The 26126-nt window shown below is 50.6% G+C and overlaps 1 protein-coding gene across 1 annotated transcript; it reads left to right on the forward strand.

Annotated features, from left to right (window-relative positions):
• The first annotated feature begins 152 nt into the window (after nt 1-152).
• Nucleotides 153-17899, forward strand: LOC131282951 (dynein axonemal heavy chain 2-like). The gene is made up of 22 exons (XM_058312503.1): nt 153-219; nt 281-988; nt 1059-3551; nt 3622-4006; nt 4220-4343; nt 5079-5401; nt 5467-6583; nt 6822-7796; nt 7870-8025; nt 8121-9106; nt 9179-10168; nt 10255-10791; nt 10921-11095; nt 11691-11851; nt 11972-13533; nt 13598-14054; nt 14115-14964; nt 15035-15241; nt 15318-15531; nt 16359-16684; nt 16988-17434; nt 17507-17899. The coding sequence occupies exons 1-22, from the start codon at nt 153-155 to the stop codon at nt 17897-17899; spliced, it is 13653 nt and encodes a 4550-aa protein (XP_058168486.1).
• Nucleotides 17900-26126: the final 8227 nt, after the last annotated feature.

The raw sequence follows: 26126 nt of genomic DNA on the forward strand, positions 1-26126 counted from the left end.
TTCAGTTCGTCCTAGTTACCATGGAGAAAATTTCGTATAGCAACGCCATGGAAACCTGTATAAAGCGCACACTCGTGCGTGGTTAAGCAGCAACTTTCATCATTTTACTGGTGACCAACTGTATTAACGGAAGCATAATTGTGTAGAAAAAGATGGCTAGTGTTCATGCGGATGGAGATTTGAGTGAAATTTCCAGCCTCACTGATTCCAGTGACGAAGGTATGATTTTAATTAGTTTTGATTATTACTATGTTTGATTGATTATTCGTTCATGATGCAGGGAAGAAGGTTGTGGAAGAAGTTGTTGAAACGGTAGAGGAAGCGGACAAGCCCGCGTACTCGGAGGAAGATCTGGAAACGTTGGTTGGATTTATTCGAGGGATGATCATTCTCTTCGACTATGACGATGAAGACTTCAACGAGGAGGCCGCTGAAGTGATCAAACTCTGGTTGGCGGACGCCAACAATCCGCTGCTGTTCATCTTTTACGACGGAAATCGACTGACAGCGTCGCTCGCTTTTCCGCTGTGTCCTATCAACGATCTGATGTACTTCATGCGCGAGGAGGAACAGTTGTTCAGCGCGCTGGATCGTTTTCACGACGACATCCTGTTCGGGACGCTTCACGGGGACATCGAGGGATCGCTGCTGGTGCTTCTCGAGCAAGTGTACGGCCCGATGATACTGGCCAACGTGGATTGGTCGGAAAACGTGAAGGCAAACGTGATCAATGGTTTTAACGCGTTCATGACCTACTTGACCGAATTGCATTACAAGCTGTCGGGATTTACATTGCTGTATGTGCCCCGCGAAGGAAGCGATATGGAGGTGCAGGAGGTTGTGCTGAACCGGTCCATGATCAAGCGGCTCGAAGCCGTGGTCATCGATTGGACCGGCCAGATTCGGGCTACGCTTGCCGATACGCAGCATTTCGTGCCAGACGATTTGGTGTGTCCTTCGGATGAATACAGCTTTTGGCTTTATCGACGTAAGTATCCTGGTTTTTCCGGCGTGTCGTGTATCTTCAATTCAATATGTTCTTGTCTCGTTTTCTGCAGACGAAGTTCTGTCCGCCATACGGCTGCAGTACAAGGGCCCTAACGTGCAGCATATCGTGCGCATCCTCGAGCTAGCCCAATCATTATACATCAAACACCTGAAGGATGTCTTGACGGACCTGGATCGTGGGATCGAAATAGCGGAGTCGAATATACCCTTTCTGAAACTTCTGGTTGATCCCTGCTTCGCTATTGGCACGCTGGAAACGGCGGACGATTTTTGTTCGCAGCTCATTTACGTCATGCACATCATTCGCTTTATAGGGACGGACTCAAGTCACCTCAATCGGGACGAGAGTATCACCAAGCTGTTCCTTTATCTGAGCAACGAAATCGTGGCGTGTTGCATGAGGGGCATTGACGTCGGCCGAATTCTTGCTGGTGCGCCACGATACGGCATTGAAGTGTGCCGGATGAAAATAAACTGCTGCGAGTCCTATAAAATCATCTACGAGGAGATGCTGGAGCACTTCAAGGGGGAGTTTCCGTGGAACTTGGACTATGCCGCAATCTTTAATCGCATCAACGCGTTCCTGCAGCGTCTGAACGACATTCTAGAGATTTGTGATGCGATGCTTATTTTCGGGAAGTACGCTGAAAGCACGGCATACACCTCGTATCGGTTTTTCTGCAATGGCGCCGAAGAGTTTGAACGGCGGTGCGACCAAGTCGAGAAGATTTTCCACGGTGCGCTTGAGACGATCGAGTCGGTCGGGGGGACGATATTGGACATCAACAACAAAGACTGGTATCGGCACATTGGCGAGTTCCGCGAGATGCTCAAGAGCCTGGACGATATCATGGAGAATCTGCTCTCTAACGTGTTCATGATGTCGGAGAATTTGGAGGAAAAACTGAACGTGCTCGTGACACTGCTTAACTTTTACCAGCGGGAAAACATTCGTGAGAGTTTTATGCGCAAAATTGGAGAAGTTTGGGGAATACTCAATGAGGAGATTATGCAACTGTCGAAGGACATCTCGGCGGGAATCTCACAGTATCCCGCACTTCTTCCTCCCCACGCCGGCCGTTATGCGGTGCTGAAAATGCGCTTCGACCATCTGACGCACCATCGGAAGTTGGTCGTAGATTGTCGCTTCTTTCCGGATTATCCTCAGCAAGATGAAGTGTTGGCATTGTATGAGGCGTGCGAAAAGCAGGTGAAAGCGGCACTGAAGGGACTCAGCGATTCGTGGAGCAAATCGATCACTTCCGATATGGCGTCGTGGTATCAACGGAATCTGATCTGCCGGAGCAACCTAAGGCCGGGGCTCTTTGAAGTGAACATCGAGCGGCGCCTGTTGGTTCTATTCGACGAGGCACACTATTTCAAGACTTTGGGGGTTTCGCTGCCGATGAGTCTCGACTTGGAGAAGCACGAAAACACGCGCCTCACGTTCGACAACGTGCTGCGGTTGGTGCTTTACTTCAACGGCGTAGTTTCGTCCATTTCCGACAAGGAGCGGCTTTTCTTCAAACCGATGATTCAGCAGACGGAGCGTAAGCTGGAACCGATGAGAAGTAAGCTTACCTGGGAGGAAGATTTAACCGAGTTTATCGAAGGATACGTGGTCAACGTTCGTGAGTTGCTGGATCTGATAGAGCTGTACAAGCGTGAAAACCATAAAATCGCGGCGTTAGTGGAGCGTATGTATGGGATGGTGTTCGTTCGGTTGGAACAACCCCATGCTGTCAGTATGGCGCAACTGATGGCAAGCGTCAACGAGCAGAAGAAAGCGGTCTTCACCGAGTTCCTGGAGGTGCTGACCGAGATTAGCCAGAACATATTCACCATCTACGACAGTCTCGGATCGAATGTTCGGAAAATGGCCGCTAGCTGGGAGCAATATTTACACAAGATCGACAAGCTGCTAAAGGCGGCCATCTTCACTTGCACATTGAACACACTCCGGGACGTTCGAATGGCTTTGGAGAACATACATTCCACTCCAATCCTGCTGATCGAGATCCTGCTGAAAAAGGATGGCGCGGTGTACGAACCATCGGTGGACGCCGTGGAGCAGACACTGAGGCGACTCGTTGAGGAAGTCTGCCTTACAATTAAGCCCGTGCCGAGTATGAGCAGACGGTATCAGTTGGAAAGTGAGGAGCGTAGCTTCTATTTGCAACTTCTCGAACATCCCGACTATATAGCGATCAGTGGGTCGATCGGTGAAACAATCGACGATACCGTCCGCCTACTGCGAACCTACCAAGCCAAGTGGAATGTGTTCAGACCGTTCTGGTGCGTTGACAAGGCAGTATTTATCGAGCGATTCCGGCTGTCCGCCATGACTTCCGACGCCTTCCAGAAGAACATCGAGAAATTCGAGGAGCTCCAGAACCAGCTGTCGACCCAGTCGGACTGTATCGTTTGCCGGAGTGTGGAAATCGATGCGCTCAAGCTGAAATACGCCCTAACGAGCCACATCGGAGAGTGGCAGACCAAGTACATTGAATACCTGAAGTGTGTCGCCTATGGTAAAATTATCGGTAAGTCTAAAGTCTCCTAATGAGATTCCCATATATTGCTAAGCTTCGATTTCCATATATACTCTCGCAGAGTTTAATAATGTGTTGAAACGAAACGTCGAAGATCTGCGACATGAGCCGAAGGAGGTGCACGAACTGAAAAGGCTGGAGGAACGCTATCAGGCTTGCTTCGAAGAGCTACCAGGGAAGGAGCAAGAGATCGCCGTCATCCTGAAGTACTTCGTTGTGCTGGAAAAGTACGTCGTCGATCTGCTACCGGAAGCGTACGAGCTGCGGCACAACATTGGCTCCATCTGGGCCCAGTATTTGGCGGACATGAAGGAAATACGAGAGCAGATCGACAACTACCAGGACCAGTTCAAGCTCTCCATGACAGGCGCAGCCGACGCTCTGAAGGTGGACGCGCTCGAGATGCTGAAGATGCTGCGGGAAGAGATGCAAACATCGGACGATTCGTAAGACGATGCTGTTTGTTAGGGAGGAGAGATTGGGTTGGGAACCGAGAGATGACGGTAGCCCACTGTTTTGAAGCATTTGTGCTGCATTCTGTTGGAAAGGAAACAATGCACCTTGCAAAACCCTTTCTAATGATCATATTATGTCTTCGGCAAACGTTGTTTATATCTCTTTTTCTCCTTTTCTCCACTTGACTGGTGGTCGTTTAGAAGAAGCCCCGGCGAGGCGTTCGAAGCAATTGACCGTTTAATGATGCAATTGGAAGTGCTAGAACGACGCGAGCAGGAGATCGCAGAACGAATGCTTTTGCTCGGAGTCCGTTACGTTCCTTTACCCGTAAGTCTTTCCTCCCTGCAAGTTATGCTCGCTACCATTTTACTTCTCCTTTCTCACAGTCTGTGGGGTATAGTTTTTGTTTTGTTGGAGCTACAATGTGCAATCGTTTCGAAGTGAAACGGAACGTCGGGGATCTCCCTTTGACGCCCTTTGGCCGGCACACGATCGATCGAACGAATACGGCGAATCGTATTCTGTGCATCGTTCGGGCATGGGTGGTAAACATAACAAAGATAGAAATAGATTGATTGCGTCGATTGCGAGAGGTTTTTGCTTGGCTACAGTCTAATGGCGGCTGCCAAGCATGTCCTTAACCTACGCTTCGTCGAAAGTTGAGGTTTCATTTCTAGTACTGATGTGAGTCAAGTTGGACCATTCCGACTAGACGGCACCGTTAAGCTGTCTTCTAAATTTAACAACTCGTGGAAATTCAACCACCGGGTAACCCCGTCTACCGTCTTTTATTAGTCTATAACCCTGCAGATGATGATGCCTGCCTTCTTTCAGTAGAAATTAAATGATTTCATTCGTATGCAGTAATTGCGCCATAGTTCCCAATTCATATCAAATTAACATCTTCTTGCGATGTAAGTTCTATGAATTCGCATTACGTGGAAATCTACGAGCTTCGTGGTAAAGGATTGCATTTTAATGAAAGTTACAATAATTCCGATGAATAAATACAACATTGTTCAATCATCCACGTTCTATGAAACGACACTGCAATACTTCTAGGCGCTTCGGGAAATCCGCTGTACGTTGGAAAACCTGCGTCTTGTGTGGCTCCTCGTGGATGAGTGGCGCTCCACGGAGGTTCGTGTTATGTCCGAAAACTATCGTACCGTAGATGAATTGGAGCTACAGTCGACATCCTCGTACCTTCGAGAAGCATACGAAAAAATGTCACAACGCTTCCTCGAGGCTGATTCCTTCGAAGTGTTCGATCGGTTGGGGGAAGAAATTGCACAGTTTTCCGTAACAGTGACGATCGTGTGTGGGATGCGTAGCTCTTTCCTGCAGGATCGTCATTGGGAATGGGTGAGGCGGATTGCAGAATGGTAAGTGAACTCGTCCTCCACTTTGTTCTCTTTTTAAAAACACCGAGTGGTTATTATTTCACCAGTGGCTCATCCGATGAACTGTCGGCAAACAGTAGCTTCCTAGCCATCAGCAAAATGGGACTCTACCGACACGAAAGGGAGCTGATGGCCTTGTGTAAAGCCGCTCGTATGGAGCACGAGGTGGAGTTGGAGCTTGAAGGAATCGCAGGGCGCGTGCGTGCAATCGCGTTGAATATCCGAATTCCCCCTAACGTTGACAGCTTCCCCGAGCTCTTGAACTCTCGGCTCTGCTTCGAAACCCTCGAGGACAGCATCGGGATCATAAATCGCCTGAGAAGTTCGCCCCATCGTCTTCCCTTCCAGCCACTTGTGGACTACTGGGAACACACGATAGGCATTCTGCAGGAGATACTGGAAGTGTTGACGCAGATGCAGATGGAATGTCGAACCCTGTTCGAGCTGTATCGGGCAAGCGGCGTTGGAGAAGGCCTGTCGACGGAGATGGATGACTTTAGGGAAGGTTTTCGCAGTTGTTTCGCGCAGTGGTGTGAGCTAATGCGCCATTTGTCGTCGGCTCGGCTCGTGGAAGACATTTGCGCGGTGGGACAGGAGTACCTCGTGGAGCTGGAGTCTATCCGGAAGCGCATCAACCAGCAGGCGGACGGGTTACGGGTCGTGTTAGAAAGGAGGCGGCACAGTTTTCCGCGGTTCCATCTCCTTTCGGACCGTCAGCTTATCGCTCTCATGTCTCAACCGACGAACCATTCGCAGCTGGAAGCATCGTTGGCCGTTCTGTTTGAGAATGTGAGCCGCTTCCACGTCGGTTCCCAGGGCGACCTCATCTGCGGGGTGTACACGGGCGACGAAGAGTACATTCCGTTCGGTGCCCCGTTGCCTTCCGCCCGGCCGAAAAACCCCTCGCCGATCGACGAAACGATGAATCAAGTGGAGCGCGGGATTCGCGACGCGTTGCAAGATTTATTGTGCAAATGCCACGCCGCCCTGCGCGGGGGGTACTTCCGACGGGTGGAGTCCGGGTGGCTGCGCAGCTGGCCGTTGCAGCTGTGTCTGAAGAGTGCCGAGCTGCAGCACACGCTGCATACCAGGAATACCCTGGTGCAATGCAGTCTGGTCGGCTCGAAGAAACCGCTCAAAATGCTGCGTTCATTGCACGCTAAGGTATGTAGGGGAGTGTGGGGCTATTATGGAACGAAATTGTATAAAACAGATGCATTAAGAGCTTCTTTGAAAACTTGAACCTGAATCTTCAAGTCAGTATAAAATGGACAAAATGTTTGATACTTTTAAGTACCTGAAGCTCCCCTAAACTTTCTTGTCTCTGTAACAATTTGTTACCCCCTTCTATCGCTCCGTTGTGTTACCTCAATCTCAATTTCGCCTCCATCATTTTTGTCAGTTGTTGGAAGAATTGACGGCCTCGTCTCGGAGCGAAACGGCCGATCGGTGGCAACGAAAGAAGCTGTACGATTTGTTGATCATCGAGCTGAACGCACGCGATCTGATCGGCCGCCTCTGCCGGCGTCCGGAGCTCCACGGGCTGGAGTCCTTCGAGTGGGTTTCGCAGCTGCATTCCCACTTGCATCCGACATCGCGCCGTTGCACCGTGCAGTTGCTGGATGTCCGCCTTGCGTATGGCTACGAATGTAAGCGATCGACCGAACCGATGCTGCTGACTCCCGCCAGCGAAAAAGCACGGCTGGCAACGATGTGTGCCATCCGGGCCGGACAACTACCAACGCTCCTGGGCACGTCCGGGGCGAGCTGCGGACGACGAGTGCTGCTACAAAGTTTGGCTCAATCTGTCGGTGTTTTCCTCCTGACCCTGGACTGTCACGCGGAAGAGAACGGAGGAGTTCAAGCGGAAGCGTTGCTGCGGTTGATTGCCGGCATGAAACACATCGGAGGCTGGCTGGCCTTCCGCGGACTAGAATGCTTGTCTTCCGCCACCCTAACGCAGATTGTCGACGGCGTCCGGCGAAAGGTTCCGACGGCGAACGTTGGGGATGGAGACCACCGAAGCCGGGCGGGAAAGTTTCAACTGTTCATGCTCACCGCTCGCTGTGTTCCGATCCGAACGGTCACCGAAACGCTCGATCGTACGGCCTTTCGACCGGTCATTTTCACGCCCGCCGATCGGCTGAAGATCCTGGAATGTTGGCTCTGGTTGGCGAACTTCGAGCATTGCGTGCGGATCGCTAAACTGACCGGACTCTTTCTGGAGCAGATGAAATTCCGCGAGCCTGAACTTACCGAAAGTGGCCTGTTTTCGCTTCGCAAATTGCGGCACGTTTTTGAATATGTTTCGTGCTGGGAAAATTCTTCCCCACACGACGTGGAAATCGAAAAGCAAACGTTCGCTAGAGCTTTCATGGTGAGCTTTTCATGTTTGGGAGACATTTTATCTACTCCACAATCAACGGAAAACTACCGTGTTCATTTCACAGCATGCTTATAGAAGTAACCTCTCTGAGTCTGCAACGATCAACTGTCGAGAATGTTTGTCGATTGCATTTGGAAAATTTGATGCACCGGGCGTTGAAGATGACGTTCTTATCGGGTTGACGGATTTGCATGAGAAAGCGGTTCAAATGAACCTTAACGTAAGTACAAATTTCTTTTATAAACTTCATGTTATGTTTGTTGAAATTTGCATACAGCTGGAGCACAATTTTGTTGCTGTTTCTATTGTTTGTAGATATCGGAACAGATGGCGGAGAAAGTATTACAGCTTCATCGATCAATTGCGTTCGGTCAAAGGCCGACACTCGTCATGGGCGGACCCGCTGTGGGGAAAAGTACCACCACGAAACTCGCCCTAGCTCTGATGAGTACGGAGTTTGAAGTCCATCGACTGATCCCGAATGTGCTGCGAAAATCCACCCATCCGAAGGCGTTCGACCGCCGGCTGCTGGATTGCATTATCGCGGCCTGTCTTCAAGGCCCCCCGAGTAGTCCCCCGGCCGTCGGTGGAAAGTGTTTGATATTGGATAGCGTTCCGGAGGGGGAATGGGTCGAGTGTGTCGCCCGGTTGGCCGAGGGCGATTATATGGGACGTGACTTTGTGCGGCCGGTGGTGCGGGACGAAAACCATACGTCACGGGCGCTTGGGGACGTGAAAGTGATGGTCGAATGCGTCGGACCGCTGGAAACCATGACACCCTCGGCGGTGTCACGTTTCACGCTGCTCCACATCGCTCCCGGTGACCTTCGGTGGGAGGATGTGATCGAGGGTTGGCTACGGCGGAAGCAACCGTTCGAACGGGAATGCGTGCGTGAGCTGGCGGGCAAATACTTCAGCAATATACTGTCTGTGCGACGCCGGGAATGCCAGTCCCTGGTGATCGTAACCGACGTGACCATGGCGCGAACGTTCTGCCATCTTTGGGATGCTCTGTTTGCGTCGTTAAGCGTTGACCCGGGGGAGGAGGTTCCGGCGGAGACCTTGCCCGAGGCGATGGTGAAACTGTTCTTTTTCTGCACCGTTTGGTCCGTTGGAGGATCGTTGGATGGTGATGACAGTCGCGGACGGTTCGATCTGCTGCTGCGTGAACAACACCCGGAGGCTGGCTACCCTCTGAAGGGGAACGTTTTCCAGCTGTTCGTAGACCCCCTAACGGGGGCCTGGCGGTCGTGGGAAACTAACCAGCAGGGGTCGCTCACTGATCGGACCTATTATCGCAGGTATGCTAAATATGTCGAACGCCGAATGTGACAGTCAAAGCCTGTTCTTAACCATGTTGAGTTTTCCCTCAGTCCGCATACTATAGCCTACGAGTTTCTCACCTTGGCCCTCATGAAAACTGGAGGAACGGTGCTGCTGGCGGGTGTAGCGCCGACGGGTAAAACCGCCCTTATGGAGGTCACCCTCCGCACGCTGGATCCCACGCAATGGTCTTCGATGCGGATCGCACTCACGCAACGAACCTCACCGTTGCAGTTGCGCTCCCGTCTCCGATGTCACGCGATGAAGATCATGAAGGATCGGCTTTATCCGGAGGATCGCAAGCGGCTGGTATGTTTCGTGGACGATCTGCACTGCTCGCAGTCGAATCCGTACGCCGTCGATGAGTTTGTGCGGGGATTGATCGAGCGAGTCGAGTGGTACGAGGGGGAAGGTGCGACCCGAGTGCACCTCGAACAGTGTCAAATGGTGGCCGCAATGCGTCTGCAGTCCTGTGGCGCAGGGTTCTCCTCGGTCCTGCAGAGCTTGGTCAACAAATGTCACCTTCTGGTCATGACCTCGATGTCCGACGGCGAGCTGGGAACAATCTTTGCAGGTATGATCCGTTCGGCCGTGGGAGAAACACCGGTGGACGTTAAGCCGAAATCGACTGCCTTCGAACTGCTGGGACCCGCGACGGTGGACTTTGTTGGGCGCCTGGGCCGACACCTTCCACCTACACCCGCTCGTCTTCGATACCAATTCTCGCTTCGGACAATCTCCGCCATAGTGAGATCGCTTTGCGTTTGCCTGCGAGCTGGTGGCGACGGAGGATGGCAAGAAAAGGGGCCACTGTTGCGCCTCTGGGTGCACGAGTGCTACCGAGAGACGTTGGACCAACTGGAGCGGACCGATCAGAGGCGATTTTACGAGCTGCTAAACGAAACCCTTTCCGGCCACTTCGAGGTAACGTTGCACGGTTTGTGCCCGAACAATCAGAGCCCGCTCTTCAGCGACCTTCTTGGCGAGGGCCCAAGTGGCCAGAATCCGTACGAAGACGTCCGGGATGCGGATCAATTGATGTAATTCAAAACCATTAGAACCCCCGTTTGTGGAAGCCTTTCTTTTTTTCTAAAAATCCCGTTTCTTTCCGCCCTTCCGCGCGTAGTGTTCATGCTGAGGCTAAGTGGAGCGAAACGGAAGGAGATCTTGCGAAGAAACTCATCATCCATGAGGAAGCCGTAAAACACGCCACGAGGGTGCTCCGCGCCATTCGCGCCGGTCGTGGAATGCTGCTGATGGGTCGGCCGGGGAGCGGGCGGACGGTGGTATGCCGACTGGCGGCTCGTCTTTCGCCCTCCATGGGCTTCAAGCGGATTGTGGTGCGGACGCGAGATGAACCGGAAGTGATAGAGCAGTCGTTTTGGAAGCTGTTTCAGGCGTGCCAGCATCAGGCGACTCTGGTCATGATAAACGTTGATGACGTGGGACACAATTGCGAACCGAACGAACGCTTGATGGAGCTCCTCAGTGGGATGGTGGCCGGCGAAGAGTGGCGCGTTCTGTTCTGCGGCGAATCGGGACGGGACTCCAAAGGGACTCAGGACGGGGAGATGGCAGCCACGGGGGGTACACTGAAGTGGGACCGGGTGAGGGCCAATTTTCACCTGGTTCTTTGTGTGCCACTGGAGCTATCCGCATACAGGTTTGTTACTTGCCGTTGAGTCATCGCATAACGACTCCTTGACCTTGCCCGAGACAGTTCGCCATTGTTCGCCGGACACGTTTTCTCTTCCCTTACTTTGCGTCACTTTTGTTTTTGCTCCTTCCGCAGAGTTATTCTGCAACGTTACCCGTCGTTGGGGCGCGAGCTCACCGTGGACTGCATGCACGATTGGCCGGAGAAATCGCTGCAGGAGATTTCCCGGAAGTACCTGCTCAGGAACGTCCCACTGAACGTGCCCATCCAGGGTCCGGTAGCCGACGGTAGCGACCGTGCCGCCAAGAAGGTAACATTTATTTGTTGGTTCTTCACTCGTTCTCGTTGTGGGCTTTTTTGTTTTGGTTGTTTTCTTACGTCCGTCTTGGCTGAAGATTCAAAGGCGTGCGGCGAGCCGAAAACGATGCACCAACAAAGCAGCATGTCGCTGGAGGCTTGGCACAAATGCGGTTCGTTTGCGTAGTGTGCATCCATGCATTTGCATTGCAGTGGTTTGACTTCTTTCTCTCCGGTCGGGAGAACAAAGAACGAAGAACGACGGTTGCCGTTCGAAAGGAAACTAATTAAGCAAACAAACTCATGTTGACGGACGGACACGGCTCGAAAAAGGGGGAAATCCCTGGCCGTTCGGTGCATGTTGTGATCGTATCCAGATGTTTCCTTATTATTACTATTCGGCGTGCAAGCATGTTTTCTCTTCAGCGCCGCAAATGTTACGTCAAATGCATCGGAGCATCGGAACGTAGCCTTGAAACTCATTTGCCATCCCTAATGTTTGCACTTTCAAGCTGTCAGCAGATTGGAGAAATTAAGACATTGTACATTTGTTTCGCGCCCCTCAAATAACATCTCACTTTTCGAGTTCCTTTCCCTTCACGCAGCAGACACGCAACAGAGAAAGTTTAATCCAAAGCACCGAAGATCGATTGCGGGTCGCGATGCATGAATTATTGTTCCGCATACATTATGCGGTGCAAACGGAGACGAATGTGCCCATAATTGTACCCTCCGGTTGGTATTTCGAGCTGCTCGATACGTTCGAAAGGTCAGTAGCACATTGGTGGGAAAACATTAACCCACACAATCTCCAGAAAAAAATGAAGGATGGGGTTGAAATTGAGTTGAGATGATAAAGTTGAATTTCCATTTATCCTCGCACTCGAAGAGTTCTACGTGAGAAGCGTACCGAGCTGCAGGGGCTGCACCGAAAGTTCCGTGTCGGGATTGAGCGAATCGAGGACGCGACGGTGAAGGTGGCCGATCTGTCGGAGGAGCTGGAGCGGCGCCAGCAAGAGATCGCCCTCTTCCAGCAGCAGCTGGACGCGTTTCTGGAGCAGATCGCGCTCCAAACGGCCGAAGCGGACGAGCAGACGGAGGAGGTGTCACTGAAGCGAGTTAAGATCGGGGCCGAGGAGGTGGTCTGCAAGCAGCTGGCGGCGATGGCCGAAGCCGACCTGGAGCGGGCGATGCCTGCGCTGAACGCCGCCGTGGCCGCACTCGATTCGCTCAACAAGAAGGACATGAACGAGATCAAGTCGTACAGCCGACCGCCGACGAAGGTGGAGCTGGTGATGGAGGCGGTAATGATTCTGCTGGGCCGGGAGCCGACTTGGGCCGAGGCGAAGCGCCAGTTGGGTGAGCAAAAGTTCCTCGACACGCTGAAGGGCTTCGACCGGAACGGCATCTCGGAGCGGACGCTCAAAACGATCGGAGCGTATGTGCGCAATCCGGAGCTGGAACCGGATAAGGTGGGCACCGTCTCCCGAGCGGCCAAATCGCTGATTCTTTGGGTTCGGGCAATCGAAAACTATGGAAAAGTGTACAAGTACGTCGGTCCCAAAATCCGTAAAATGGAAGACGCCAACGCGTCGCTGTTGGAGAAACAGAACGAACTAGCAGCAGCCGAGCGTAAGATGGTGGAGCTATCGGAAAAGTTGGCCCGCCTGCGGGCCGAGTACGAGGAGAAGATAGCGGAGAAACAGCGACTCGAAGAGACCGCCCGCCAAATGGCCATGAAGTTGGAGAGGGCTCGAACCCTGGTGGACAATTTGGCCGGTGAACGAATCCGCTGGATAGCGACCAGAGACGGGCTGGAGGATAGTTATTGTAAGTTGCTGGGCGATTCGCTGCTGGCAGCCGGGTTTCTCACCTACCTCGGTTCGGCCGAGCTGCAAACACGCGCCTCCATGCTTGCCCAATGGTCAGTCGACCTGGAGACGCTGGAGATGCCCTTCACACGAGCGTTTTCTCTGACGGCATTCTTCTACGAACCGTCCGTCCTTATCCGCTGGCACGAGAATGGACTACCGCCGGATGAGTTTTCCGCGGAAAATGCCACAATTCTGATGCATAGCACGCGTACGGCTTGGATAGTCGATCCTCAGGAGGAGGCCCAGCGATGGCTTTTGCAGGAGTTGGGCTCCGATATGACGCTGGTAGACTTTGATGATGAAATCGGTGAATCGACGGTGATGGAAACATTTCACCGACACGTGCCGCTCGTCGTGGAAAACGTCAACCGTGGGAATGCGCTCGAACTGGATGATGTCTTCACACTGCAGGAAGCCGCCGGCTCGAGTTGCGAAAAGTGTCAAGGAGGGCAAAGCAGGCGCCACTTGGTATATTTGATAAGTCGCGAATCACTTCCGATACCTGCCTCCATCATGAAGTGTGTGAATCAGTTAAGTTTTGTGCTCGCAGCGGAAGGACTGGAGATGAAAATGCTTGGTGAGTTGCGGGTTTTGCTCTACGCGGATGTGAGTGTCAATGGATCTAATTTCGGGGTTTTAAGGACTACTGGTGGGATATGAGAATCCTTCGCTGGAGGAACGTAGAGATTCGCTTCAGCAAACGATTGTACGCAACAAACAGACGATTGCCGATTTAGAGGAGGAAATACTACAACTTCTCAACGAAAGCAACACACCTCTGCTAGAAGACGAGAAGCTTTATCTTGTACTGGAGAACTCGCGGGTCACTGGTGAAACGGTTTCCGCCAATTTACAGCACGCGGAAACCACACGTCGAGATATAGAAGCGTCCCGCGAAGTGTATCGATCGTGTGCGGCTCGAGCCGCGTTGCTCTTCATGGTCCTGGGAGATCTGCGCCAGATCAACCTGCTCTATCGGTACTCGTTGGAATGGTACAAGTCGTTGTTTTTGGTATCGCTTGAAAAGAGTGGCCGTGTGCAGCAGGTCGCCGAGAGGAGGCGCCGTATCGACGAGTATCATACTTACAACGTTTTTCGGTGAGAGTTACATGTCAAGCCGCTGCAATTTCCCACTTATTTCCACTGTACATGTTTTAGGAACGTATCCCGCGGATTGTTTGAAAATGACCGGAAGCTGTTCGGGTTCCACTTGTGCACCCGACTGCTATTCGCCGAGGAAGCTATGAGTGCTCGGGAGTATAACTTCCTAGTGCACGGTTCACGCTCGGTTGACCGTTCGGAACAGATGGAAAATCCGTGCCGGGACTGGCTAACGGAAGCCCACTGGGACCAGCTGTCCGATCTCGATCGACTTCCGGGGTTTCATGGGATCGTGGAGTCGTTCGAGGAACTGCCGGAAGATTGGCATCGCTGGTATCTCACGCCTTCGCCGGAAAACAGTCCACTTCCCGCCAACTGGGAGGTGAACTTGAAACTATTCCAAAAGTACCTCCTCGTGCGCTGCCTCAGGATGGATAGGGTGGAAAGTTGCATGGTGGACTTCACACGGCACCATATGGGAGCAAAGTTTGTCAACGTAGCAGCCATGGGTTCGCTAGAAGAGGCGTTCCGAGAGTCCTCCCCACAGACTCCCATCCTATTGCTTCTCCGAGGTCCATCGAATCCGGAGCGCACTATTGGACGATTGAGGAGCAGCATCCATTCGTCGTCTGCACGCGAAAGCTTTGAATACATCAGCATGACCGAGGGTCGACTGGATTCGTTCAGTACCGCCTTGAAGCGTTGCGTTGCGGATGAGTCATGGTTATACGTCGGTAATTGTCATCTTTCCGAGCGGTTCCTCAAGCAATTGCCCCGCATTGTGGCGTTCCTTCGGCACGTCAATGCCAACTCCAAGTTTCGACTCTGGCTGGGTTCGAAGCCGCATGCCGCGTTGCCTGTTTCGTTCCTGGCAAGCTGCATCAAGCTAGCGTACGAGGAACCAAGGGTAAGGAAGTTTATCCGTTCTCGAAACATGCACTTTAACGGTAGGTTTGTTTGTTTTTTTTTTAACTCAGGGCATCAAGCACTGTATGGGAAGTTTATATGCAGAACTTGGAGAAGCGCGTTTCAAAAAAACCACGACGACGTTGAAGCAAAACGAAACAACTTACAAGAGGCTGCTTTTCTCATTTTCTTTCCTGCACGGACTACTGCTGGAGCGAAACAACTTCCAACAGCTTGGCTGGCTCGAACCGGTCCATTTTGTGGCTAACGACTTCGGCGTAGGTGTCCTTACGAGACAGGCAGAATGTCAATTCTTCATCCGTCACGTTTAACGTTATTCTTTCGTTCTCGCAGCTCGCGGAAAGTCTCCTGGCGTACGGCCTGGCGAAGCTGCTGGTAGAGAAAGTGAACGACCCAAAGAAGAAGAAGAAGAAGGGAGTGAATGCCGACGCCGGCATCGAGGACGATTTTCGTGGGCTTGGCCTGGCGGATGATATGGAAGAGCAACAGCACGATGCAACACCTTGGCAGTTTATCCACGAGGGCATCGTTGAGATTTGCTACGGTGGTGAGTGACGAGTGGCGGAGTGGTGGGGTTTTGTGGTGGGGCTCACCATCGGGATGGATTTACTGGAGAACAACAACAGTCGACCACCGAGCATTTCAAATGATCTGATGTCATCCATCCAGCATCGCTTGCCATCTTCAGTTGGCATGAAGATGGAATTTGAATTTTCAAAATTCATAACCTCTTTATCGATCACTCGAATCCGTCCATCAACTGTCTTCAAGATTGCCCGTGGCCTACGGTTCGACTGACAAAACTTCATTTCGGCCGCTCTTGACGTTTGTCCTTGTCGCACGGGAACCTTGACCTTGGCAACAGAGGGGTTTGCATCGGCATGAACATAAAAGAACTCCGACCGACGGGACAAACCCACTTGATGACATCAAAGATCAAATGCCGTGCCGAGATAAATCAATGTTTCGTCTTCGGCGGTTCTTTTCGGTTCGTCAACAACGTTATTCTCGGACGTGACGGAATTCGGATTCGAGTTGGTGGAGGTGAAGAGAGAGGTTTCAATTTGGATACTAAGTAGCAGTCTTATTTAACCCCGTTTGATTGTGCATCCATTAATCGTCCGCAAAATGCATAACAATTGTCTTATGGAGACTGATCCAACATTCCCCCCCGATGTGGTATTTCTAGCGACACATTGTTTCTCCGAACCATTGGCTCCGATGGCCAATGTCATGGTGAAACGATTGATCTTGGCAAATGTCCCAAGTCCTAACGATTTCATTTCTGACGGTCGCGAGATTCGTTCCTGGAACGAGAGCGAGAGCGGTAACACATGAGGCTAAATCGAAATTTGTTCAATTGATTTCAATTAGCTCAAATCGACCACGGCTGGGACCGGCGAATCTACGACGTGTACAAGAAGGAACTCTTTCATCCACGGCTCCTGGCATCGCCGAGCAGCAGTTCCCTTACCTCCCGCGGTTGGTTCCGGTTGCCCCGGGATGGAACGTTCCAGACGTACGCGGACTTCATCGCCAGCCAGCTGCCGGAGCGGGACGGCATCGATGTCTTCGGGCAGCACGAGAATGCAAATATCAAATATTTAGCATCGCGCTCCGGCTACATGCTGCAGATGTTGGGCCGGGTGGCAGACCCGCTACCACTCGTCCACCATCCTCAGCAGCAGGATGCTGAAGGCGTAAGTATCTCCAGTTCCTTGGGCGTCCGTCGTTTGTGCGGTGAGGTCTCGTTTCATATTTCCACTCCTATTTACCTTCGGTTATGACTGGTCGGAACTCTGGCTGGCCGGAGTTTTAACATTGAAACATTTTATTCTAGAGCACACACAGGTGAAGGGCAAACAACTCTGCAGGCTGGTAGTTCTTTCCCTCAGCTCCCTCCTTTCGTACGGCCACACGTTTGGGATGTTTCTTTCATTTCACCACAAACAACATGCCCATGTTTCGTTCCTCTCACGTTTTCGTTCCCTTTGATTGCCCAGACAAAGCAAGCAATCTCGGACCTGCTATCGACACTTCCTGTTTACCTGAGCCTCGAGAGTGCACTCCGGATCGTGGGTGCCGGTGCAAACACCCGCACTCCCGTCTCCGACGCCATGCTGGCGGAGGTGCGCGCCCTCAACTCCCTTCTGGCGCGGGTGCGTTCCGATGCGAACTGCGCCCTGAGGACGCTTACGGGAGCAACGAACGAACCGCTGCTGCATGACCCTACCGGACGTTGGAGCGAGCTTTTCGAAGCCCTGCAACGGGACTCGGTCCCCGCGGGTTGGCAAGAGGGATGCAAGAGGGAGTCACTGGCAGGCTGGGCGATGCAGCTTCGGGAGCGTGTTCAGTACTTCCGACGCTGGACTGAAACGGGCCAACTTCCGGCCGAAATAGAGTTGGGGCGTTTTATGAACCCGGCCCGATTTCTCAACGCTGTCTTGATGGTAAGATGAGGGGGGAAAGGGAGAACAGCGAGGGGTTCCATGCTCTTTTTCTACACGTTCTCCTATCTGCAGCATTATGCAACCCTTCATCACGTTCCGTTGGAGGCAGTGGGGTGGAGTTTTACGATATTTACCATGCCGAAACCACTCGAACGCATCCCGATTGAAGAAGGGTTCATTGCGAGGGGTCTGACGCTGGAGAACGGAAGTTGGGATTGGGAGAAGCAAACGCTCGCTATTCCGGATATCCTTGAAACGATCTGCCCCATGCCACCGATTGCCTTCCGACCAACGACGAGAGAAGAAAGGGTCGACGAGGAGAAGCACTATCTTTGTCCGGTTTTCAAGGGATCCCAACGTGATGAAGGATCGTTCGTTCTATCGATTCCTTTGGCTGTTGGTGAGCAACAGGATGCTAATGGTTGGATCCTGTACAATACGGCCCTTTTGCTAACGGAAGGGTAACGGAACGAACCCCCGCACAACGAAACAACGATAATGCAAGCTTCAATTTGTGAGAGCGATCCAATCATTTATTTAAAAATTATTTTATTGTAAGTATCGGATCAATCGTCGTGATTAAACATCTGGTAAATCTGGTAATAGTTATGGAATAAGCATTTCTCTCCTACCGCATGTATTATGTGCCTCTGTGTTTGTGTGTATGTATGTATGCATGTATATGTGTGTGTGTGTACAAGCATGGTGTGTGCGTACGAGTAACAAACTTGTTGCTTCCACCTGTTTGTGCCCTCTCCTAGCAGCGATATCATACTTAGTTGTGACATCATGTTACTTGTTTCTTTTTTGTGTTTTTTTTTAACGAACAAACAAGTCGAGATTCCTATTCCCTTAGTAGTAGTGGTAAAACATAGCGTAGTAATACTATCAATCTTAAGTGACTAGCATCTATCCTTAGCGTATAATTTATGCAGCAAACTTAGATGTACTAACTTTGATTCGTTTTTCTTCCCTCATTTTCTCTCTTCCTCTTCCAACTTCCTTTGCTTCTCGGTTTGCTATTTCGCTTAAACTTAACCGAGCAAAGTTTAGAGATGTTTTGTTTGTTTCTTTTAACTACTTTAAAATGCCTACTGTCCATCCATCAGCTACCGTAAGAGGAGTGGCAAAACGAAACCTAGATCGAATGGAGTGGGGGGGGAGGGCATTACAGTAAGCTCGTTAATTGATCTCGTGATAATGGTTGGTGGTCCGGTTAAATAGAGTTGCATATGGGAAGGTGTAAAAGTAAGACAATTTCACGGTTCGTGAGCACCGTAGCTGCCGCCAGGTCGTGTGCCAGGTGGAAACACAACCATCCCGTGGCGGGATAACAGATGTAAGCTAACGAACAACGTGCTGTTATGATATAGGTGAATATAATTATTTTATCTTTTCCTCACTATCTCTCTCTCTTTCTCTCTCTTTCACTCTCTGCATACACTCGCTATATACACAAACTACTTTTGTACGCCGTTTTAAGCCTTAAAACTCAACTATATTGCTGCGCGTAAATATATTTTCTATGCACGCTTTATGGTACGAAATCTTGTTGACTTCGCTTCTCGGAAAGCGAAAACCAAAACTCGAAGATTGTCGATTACATTTGTGGCGCGACCATTTCGCAATTTCTGGCTCTTAAAACTAAAGGCTAAACACGTGATGTTTCCTCTCGGATTCTAAGCATGGCAGGAGTGGAAGGGTAGTGATGGTTTCGATGGCTTCGAGAAGGCAAGAGCGAACGAGCGGGCAGCACACACACGCACACGAAATCGAATAACGCGGGCAAACATCTCGCATCCTTTGGGGCTCGAGGCACGTGCCTTTCCCGGTATGGGAGGACTTGTTATGTTGGCGCGCTGCTGTATATTCTGGCCAGAGGGAAAGCCACACACTCGGTTCGGTTCGGATGGCGCATAGCTCGAAGGAGTAGCACACGCGCACCCACACATAATTTAGCACAGGTCGATTTGGTAACGATTTTCAATCTGGTTGGGTTCAAGCTTTCTCTCCTTGCATGTTCTCTCGTCATCCATGTTGTCGTCGTCGGTGTCTTCGTCGTCGTGGTGGTTCTGGTGGTGGCGGATGGCACAGACTCTTCACCGGTAGCGGGAAAAGTGTGCATCAATTCGTTCACTTTTGGTGGGGCACCTTCCTTCGTCGCGATTGTACGTGCCGTACTCGCAGGAAGGAGTTTGGAATTGGTTAAGCGAAATTTTCCTGTTAAGAAACGAAACGACATTTCATTTGACGACGAAGAAGAAGAAGGGAAAGGGATTAGAAGGATTGTAACCGTTTGAAGACATTTAAACCTACTTTCGTGTAAGGTAGGAAAAGTGCTCATGCCCCTCCTTCAACCGCATGCAGTCCTTGGCACCGGACACACAGTCGCAGTAGCACTTCGAGTCGCTGTCGAAGATCGGTTTGTACAAGTCCGGACAGTTGCACACGGGTACATCGGTGTCGGTGCTTCCGATCGCATCCCAATCGAAACCCGCGACCGGTTGATTCGCAGCCGTTCTCCGGACGGGCGTCTCCGTGCCATTCCGGACGCAGTGGCACTCGGTGTGATTGGTCATCATGCGGGCAACTGCTTTCTGCTGGTTGTTGAGACGACCGGACCTAATATGACGCATCTAAAACAATGGCACCAAAGCAATGCATGAGGAAACGAATGACGAAGAAATGGACACTTATCGGGTACTCACAGTGAAGTACAGCTCGACCTGGACCGTGGTTTTCGGGACGCAGGTTTCCGTGTGCATACAGCACCCGGTGCTATCGTCACACCGATGCAGGATCGTGCATTGCGGATAGTAGATCACATCTGGCTCGTAGGGCGCCGGCACGAGCTTCGGCTTTGGCACCCGACAGCTACCCTCGCGCTCCATTTGCCGGATGTGAAGGAGGGCCTTGTCGGACAGGGTGGGTTTGGGTTGGAAATTGTTGTACGACTTCTTCACTGCTTCCGGCGTGCCAAAGTTTTCTAGTTTGTACCGCGTCAACGGTGGGTATTCTTCGGAGTCTCTCTGAAAAAAAGGGTACGGAACCGTGAAAAAATGTACACGACAAGCGTGTGATTTATATGCGTATTCAAAGTTCGATCGGACGTTTGAACACATCATTCGCCCACGTGGTTGGATCCTCGTCCATTGATTAACCGAACACTAACCCAATCGAAATGCAGTCATCGGCCAGAAAATTCATAAATATTGATTATTCGTTTAGTCGGAGGATCACTCTTCCCACGGCCTTTTGGGGTGAGGTGAGGAGAGGAAAGGGTAACCCACCTGTTAGGTATCATATTTCGGTCTTATGTAGATCCATCCATATTTAAAACCAACCAATAAAGGCTTGGGGCATCTACCAACGCGCTGTAGGGCTGGAGTTGCACCTTAAGTTGTTCGTAGTTTAGTATAAGTTCATCATGCATCCCATGTTTGACCCTGCAGCCTCCCACAAGCTGATGTATTTCTCATATTTTGGCATAAACCGAGTAAAAGAGGGTTTTTTGAATAAATTCTCTCCAGGCTTATCGACATGCCAGACCTTGAGAACATTATTGTTGGCGGATGGTGGCATTCTCGTAAACATTCTAACAAACAACGTGAGATCTGGCCGCGACCGGAAAAGCCGGCAATTGATTGAAGCAACTCTTTTTGATTGTCATTGCATGTTATTGCCGATGTCGAACGCGTCCGACGTAAAGTAAATTACATATGCATTCGCCATTGCAATGCTTCACCGCCGGCGAGCTACATGCATTCCGTTCGCTGCTGATGCAACCACACACTTTTCGCAACCAAATAGACGCCATTTCTAGCAATTGCAGCAATGAATAGAAAGCATATGCCTTTTTTATTTCCCACCTCCTGGTGGGGGTGGCGAAACGTCTGCGTCGGTTTTCATTATCGTTTGTTTTACTCACACTTGTCACGCAACGATCGTTGCTAAAAAGGGAGATAAAAGAAAACTAGAGAGCATTCACATAGCACATCGTCTTCTGCCCGGCCGCGATGGAGGACGTCATCTGGACCGGGTCCAGACGTGAAGTCCCCCTCTCCCCCCCACCCTGGGGAAGAGGAAAGATACTGAAGGGAGGTTGCACAAAAGAGAAATGGTTGCTCCCGAAGTGCCCGTTTTGTGCCAGACCAGAACCCCCAAACGACGAACGACGTTCCGACGAAGCGTTTCGTCGTAAAACATATTACAACTTTATGGGCGCTCGCTGCATTAATATTCTACGGGTGCGTTGCGTTGTTCTACGGCCATCGCGATCCTTCGGCAAGTGCCTCATCCTGCGAGACGTTCGTTCAATTGCGTGACTCATCACCCCCCCGACCCCGAGTTGTCGCTGTTTGATCACCTTTTTGGTGTGCGGTCAACCTTTTTCCTTGGTTCCACGATCAACGATGGAGGTGGTAGCTTGAAGGCAAAAGTTCAACCCAAACACTCGTTCGCTAGGAGCTAAAGCAAAAGTGTGGTTTGAGAAGAATCAACCAAGAAAGTGGCGTCCACCGACAAGCTAGGCGCGCGGAGCTAGGAATCGGGGAAGGGACTGTGTTTGTCTTGTAATCAAATATGTTTCCGAACCGACCGCTTCCAACCGCTAACCACAAAACACACGCATCCTGTGAAAGTGTCAACGGACTGACAGAGTTCTCACCACCGTGCTCCACACATCCATCATCTTTCTTCCGAAAGCAAACAACATTTCTCACACCAAGCAAGCGACACTCTGAGAAGCTATCTCGCGGGGATCTTCCAGACGTTCGCCAGACACGGGGATGCTTCTCCTCCTTCCCCACAAACGCGCCCATGCAGCCCTTCATTACGGTTGGTAAAAAACTTCCCAGCAGTACGTACGTTCTTCATTATTCTGGCATCATCTTCTCGCCGCCGGTCGGACCGCAAATACCTTGCGGTTGGAAGGCATCATTTGCATGGTGTAAAGAATGGGCTCCAAGAATGGGCTCCAAGAATGGCTTCATTTGACTTCCGACACTCGACAAATGGAAGAGGGGATGCGTGCAGGTAACGAATGCCATCCCAAACCCCTAATAGTACGCGAATTAGTAAGTTGAGTCGGAACCATTTTCACCCAACAATTGGGTGGGTAATTGAAGTTTTCCTTCCGTATCAAGTTGATTAAATTTATCATTTCGACAGAGTACCAAACGGTTTTGGATTTGAAAGTTTTTTTCCATTTTGTATATTTCCCAAAACCGCTTTTTGTGCGTGAGGAAAACTTTCCGATGGAATAAACATGTCACGGGGTGAAAACTGCGCCGTTACCGGGTTACCATTCGAGACGAAACAAAAAAAAAACGCCAACCACCATCGCCTTTAATAACCATCTTACAAACTGGTCGAAAAGTGGGAAAACTTTTTTGCCTCACCAGGTGTGAGAGGTGTCGAAAATATCCACCCACTTACACCATCCCACAACATTGTTTTCCCCCAAGAAGAGTTCTCGGAAAAGTCAAAAACAAACAATGGAAGCGAGGAGGAAAAAAAGCGGGCGCATATTTCCCGACGGTTTTTAGAAAATATATTTTCCGCTTGGATTCCAACATTCTATTTTTCTCATACTTTTGTTCTTCGTCGAATCGTCTCTTTCCATCGAAACGCATATAAAAACCATTCTGTGACGATAGCTGCGTGACACACAGACACATTTTTCCGAGTGGAAAATCATCCGGAGAGCGCTTCCATCTACTTAATTCGGCAAGTTCTCGACGACGACGACGACGACGACGATGTGCGAATTCAGAAATAGAAGGCAGCAGATACAGAGAGTAATTGGAAAATGAAATGGCCACGAAAATTTCCACACCGTAAACGGTTCATCCAACGGGGAAAGTTTTCCCCGAAAGTCAACCGAGGTGGATGAGTGGTGGACGATGGGGGAAGCGTGCATGTTGTGATACCTGACGTCCGACACCATAAGTAAACTTCTCAATCAACCTTCATCTCGGTTGATGGAGAAGATTATTTGCTTTTCTTGTAATCTGAGAGTGGATAGCGACACGTTCGTCCACCCTCCGGTTTGTTGTTCGAAACGAAAAGCCGGACCCGATCTATCTCAACATGGAATCGAGTGAGGGCTTGGAACCTGGTGGCGTCGATGTTGATGAAGATGATGGACAGGTGATTCGGTGATTACTTTTTATCGATCTCGCCTTTCGGTCGCCGTGTCGAAGAGCCCAAAGAGCAACATCGAGCGAAGGTTGTTGAGGAAGTCCTCGAAGAAAACGGGATCTTCCAACACGAACACTCCCTCCCTGATGTCGCTTCGTGTGGGTCAATTGCTTTGGTGGCCCTTATTAAATCACAAATCTCTATCTCGAGAGAGATTGGGTTCCGTCTGGCGGAGGAAGCCTGGACTCTTCTCGGTCGATCCAAGGGATGGGCACAATTTCTTCGCCCTTAGCGGCTTTTCTTCGCCGCCTTAAAAAAACGGGAAAGCAACGTAGGTAAACGTTTCAAGCCCTCCAGCTAATCTGTTTGGATCTGATGGCGATCGATTCGTAGATCTCACCGTTCTTAATTGATCGTTTCCGGCTCGGATGGCACACTTTGTAACGCTTCCCCCCGCGTGCCCTTCTTCTAATCTTCTCCAAGAAAAACGACGAAAAGCGTGTCATCGCCGAATGGGCCGACTCGGTTGGTCGGTGGCCGAAAATAGAACACTCGCAGGTTGCGCCGCAAACCATCGCGGGATTGCCTCACCGTGTTTCACAGTTTCACAAAACGAGGCAGACCGCGAGTCGAGGTGGTGACATTAATTCGTCACGGAGTTAGTACTTTTTCTGTTTCGTTCGTTTGCGGCAATCGATGACATCACGATCGCCATCGGGGGCATAGTTTCGCCTTCTTTCCAATTCGATTGGCTTCGTTACGGACGTGACCATAGTTTACTTCTGTAGAACGAGGTGGTTCAATTAATTACATTAAGAAAAATGAGTTTCTTAGCAAGCGCCAATGGTTACCATCGAGCTTATGTTGCTTTGGTTGCCAAGGAGACCCGTTTCACATGAGGAAACGCATACTAAGACGTTTCATGACGTTGGTTTTACATTTTCGAGTGCTTTTTTAAGACCCTTTCAACGAGTTGTGATAATAACGATATTTTCGATCAACTACACTCCCAGTTCCGGATGGCACCAGCTGTACGTTCCTTTTTTCCTTTCCTGTCCTAACCTCATGGTTCCGTTAAGTCCTTTTCCTATCAAACTGCATACGTATGTTTTCCCCGTTCGGTCGGGTTTTTCGGGATGGTTTTACGAGCTCCATTTATTTGATGTATCCCCATCCAACCTCCCGCTCACCATTCGAGCATGCCAATCGGTTTCTCGGCTTTATTTATTTTTGTTTCCCTGTTTACATCATAACTTCACCCACCCGTTCGGGATCGTTAATGTGGATCTCGTTGACGCTAATCGGCCATCGGGGGGTGTGACGATCAATTTCACCCCCCCACGGGAACCGTTATCCTTTGAGTGGAAGAATTTAGCGCCCTTTAAGGCAACCCCCGCGGAACTTTGTTGCTCATCTTGCGAAGGAGTTGTTGCTTTCGCTGCCAATGAGCTTGTGGAAGCAGGAACATGGCAAGGAACTTCCGTGGCCAATTATCCGTTTCACCTCGCGACCCAAACCCGCTGGCCTGAAGGTCAATGATGCTTCATTTATCGTTTCTTTTTCTTTTATTCCCTCTTGCTTGTTCCGCCTGCACTCTTTTGACCTTCGGTCCTTCGTTCAATTATTCCTAATTTCTTGAGTACCGCTTCAAGATCCCGATGTATTTTTCTTCCTCTCTCGTGATCATCTGAGAATGATTTACCTTTCCGAAACCATCACGAATCGATGCTCGTGGAGCGACGCGTGAAGAAGGCAAAAAACAAATAATGTTAATAATTATAGGCCGAGGGGCCCTCGATGTCGATCGCCTTTTCCTTGTTTGTCTCGGTACTTCCTTTGGTTAGCCACGCTGTCCTTTTGACGGCTAACTGACTGAATGTCTCGTGAGAGTCGGTGTCAGTCTTTGTTCCTTTTTCCCCCCTCCGTGTTTTGCCCGTGGTACACTAAAACCGGTAACCAGAGACAGATGAGCTGACTTCCTCAGTTACGGTACGGTGTCTTCGTCTTCAAACTTTCGTTCTTCCTTTGCGATTGGAAGTAATTTGATGCTACGTTGTCTGCGCCTCAAACCCCAGCCACCGGAGGGAACCGTGTGTGTTATCCTTTATTTTTCCTCAACTCATCCTCCGGCCGATGGGAAATGATTGAAGACCGCCCAAAAGCGAGAACTCCGTAGCGAAAGGAAGGATTTTTGAATTATTCACGCTGTCTGATTACTTTCCGGGAAAGGTGGTCGGCGGGATTCGGGCGCATCATTAGGTTGCGGCTCTGCTGGCCCGCAAGTGTAGAGCCCTTCGAGAGGAGCTTCTCTACATTGAGGGCCACTCGCCTTGGAGGTCAAAGAGGGAATGCAATGCTCTTTTTTGAAGTGCTCAGAATTCGAGCATCTTGAATTGATACACCTGCTACTTGCCCTTGGAAAGCCCGTTCTCTTTTGGTTTCCTTCTTCGATCATTTCGATTTGTTTCTGTTAACCTCTTTTAACTGGCCATAGGAAAATATCGGTCTACTGCAGCTTAAAACACAAACCACATCCAATATTATGCATCGA

The sequence above is a fragment of the Anopheles ziemanni genome, chromosome 2 (genome assembly GCF_943734765.1).
Source record: "Anopheles ziemanni chromosome 2, idAnoZiCoDA_A2_x.2, whole genome shotgun sequence".
In the NCBI taxonomy this organism is placed as follows: Eukaryota; Metazoa; Arthropoda; class Insecta; order Diptera; family Culicidae; genus Anopheles; species Anopheles ziemanni.

Excerpts from the sequence above, each read along its gene's own strand:
- LOC131282951 (XM_058312503.1), top strand. The coding sequence starts at position 153 with ATGGCTAGTGTTCATGCGGATGGAGATTTGAGTGAAATTTCCAGCCTC. Across the intron at positions 6,584-6,821 it reads TGCGTTCATTGCACGCTAAG|TTGTTGGAAGAATTGACGGC; the intron begins GTATGTAGGGGA and ends CATTTTTGTCAG. Across the intron at positions 11,096-11,690 it reads GCGACCGTGCCGCCAAGAAG|ACACGCAACAGAGAAAGTTT; the intron begins GTAACATTTATT and ends TTCACGCAGCAG.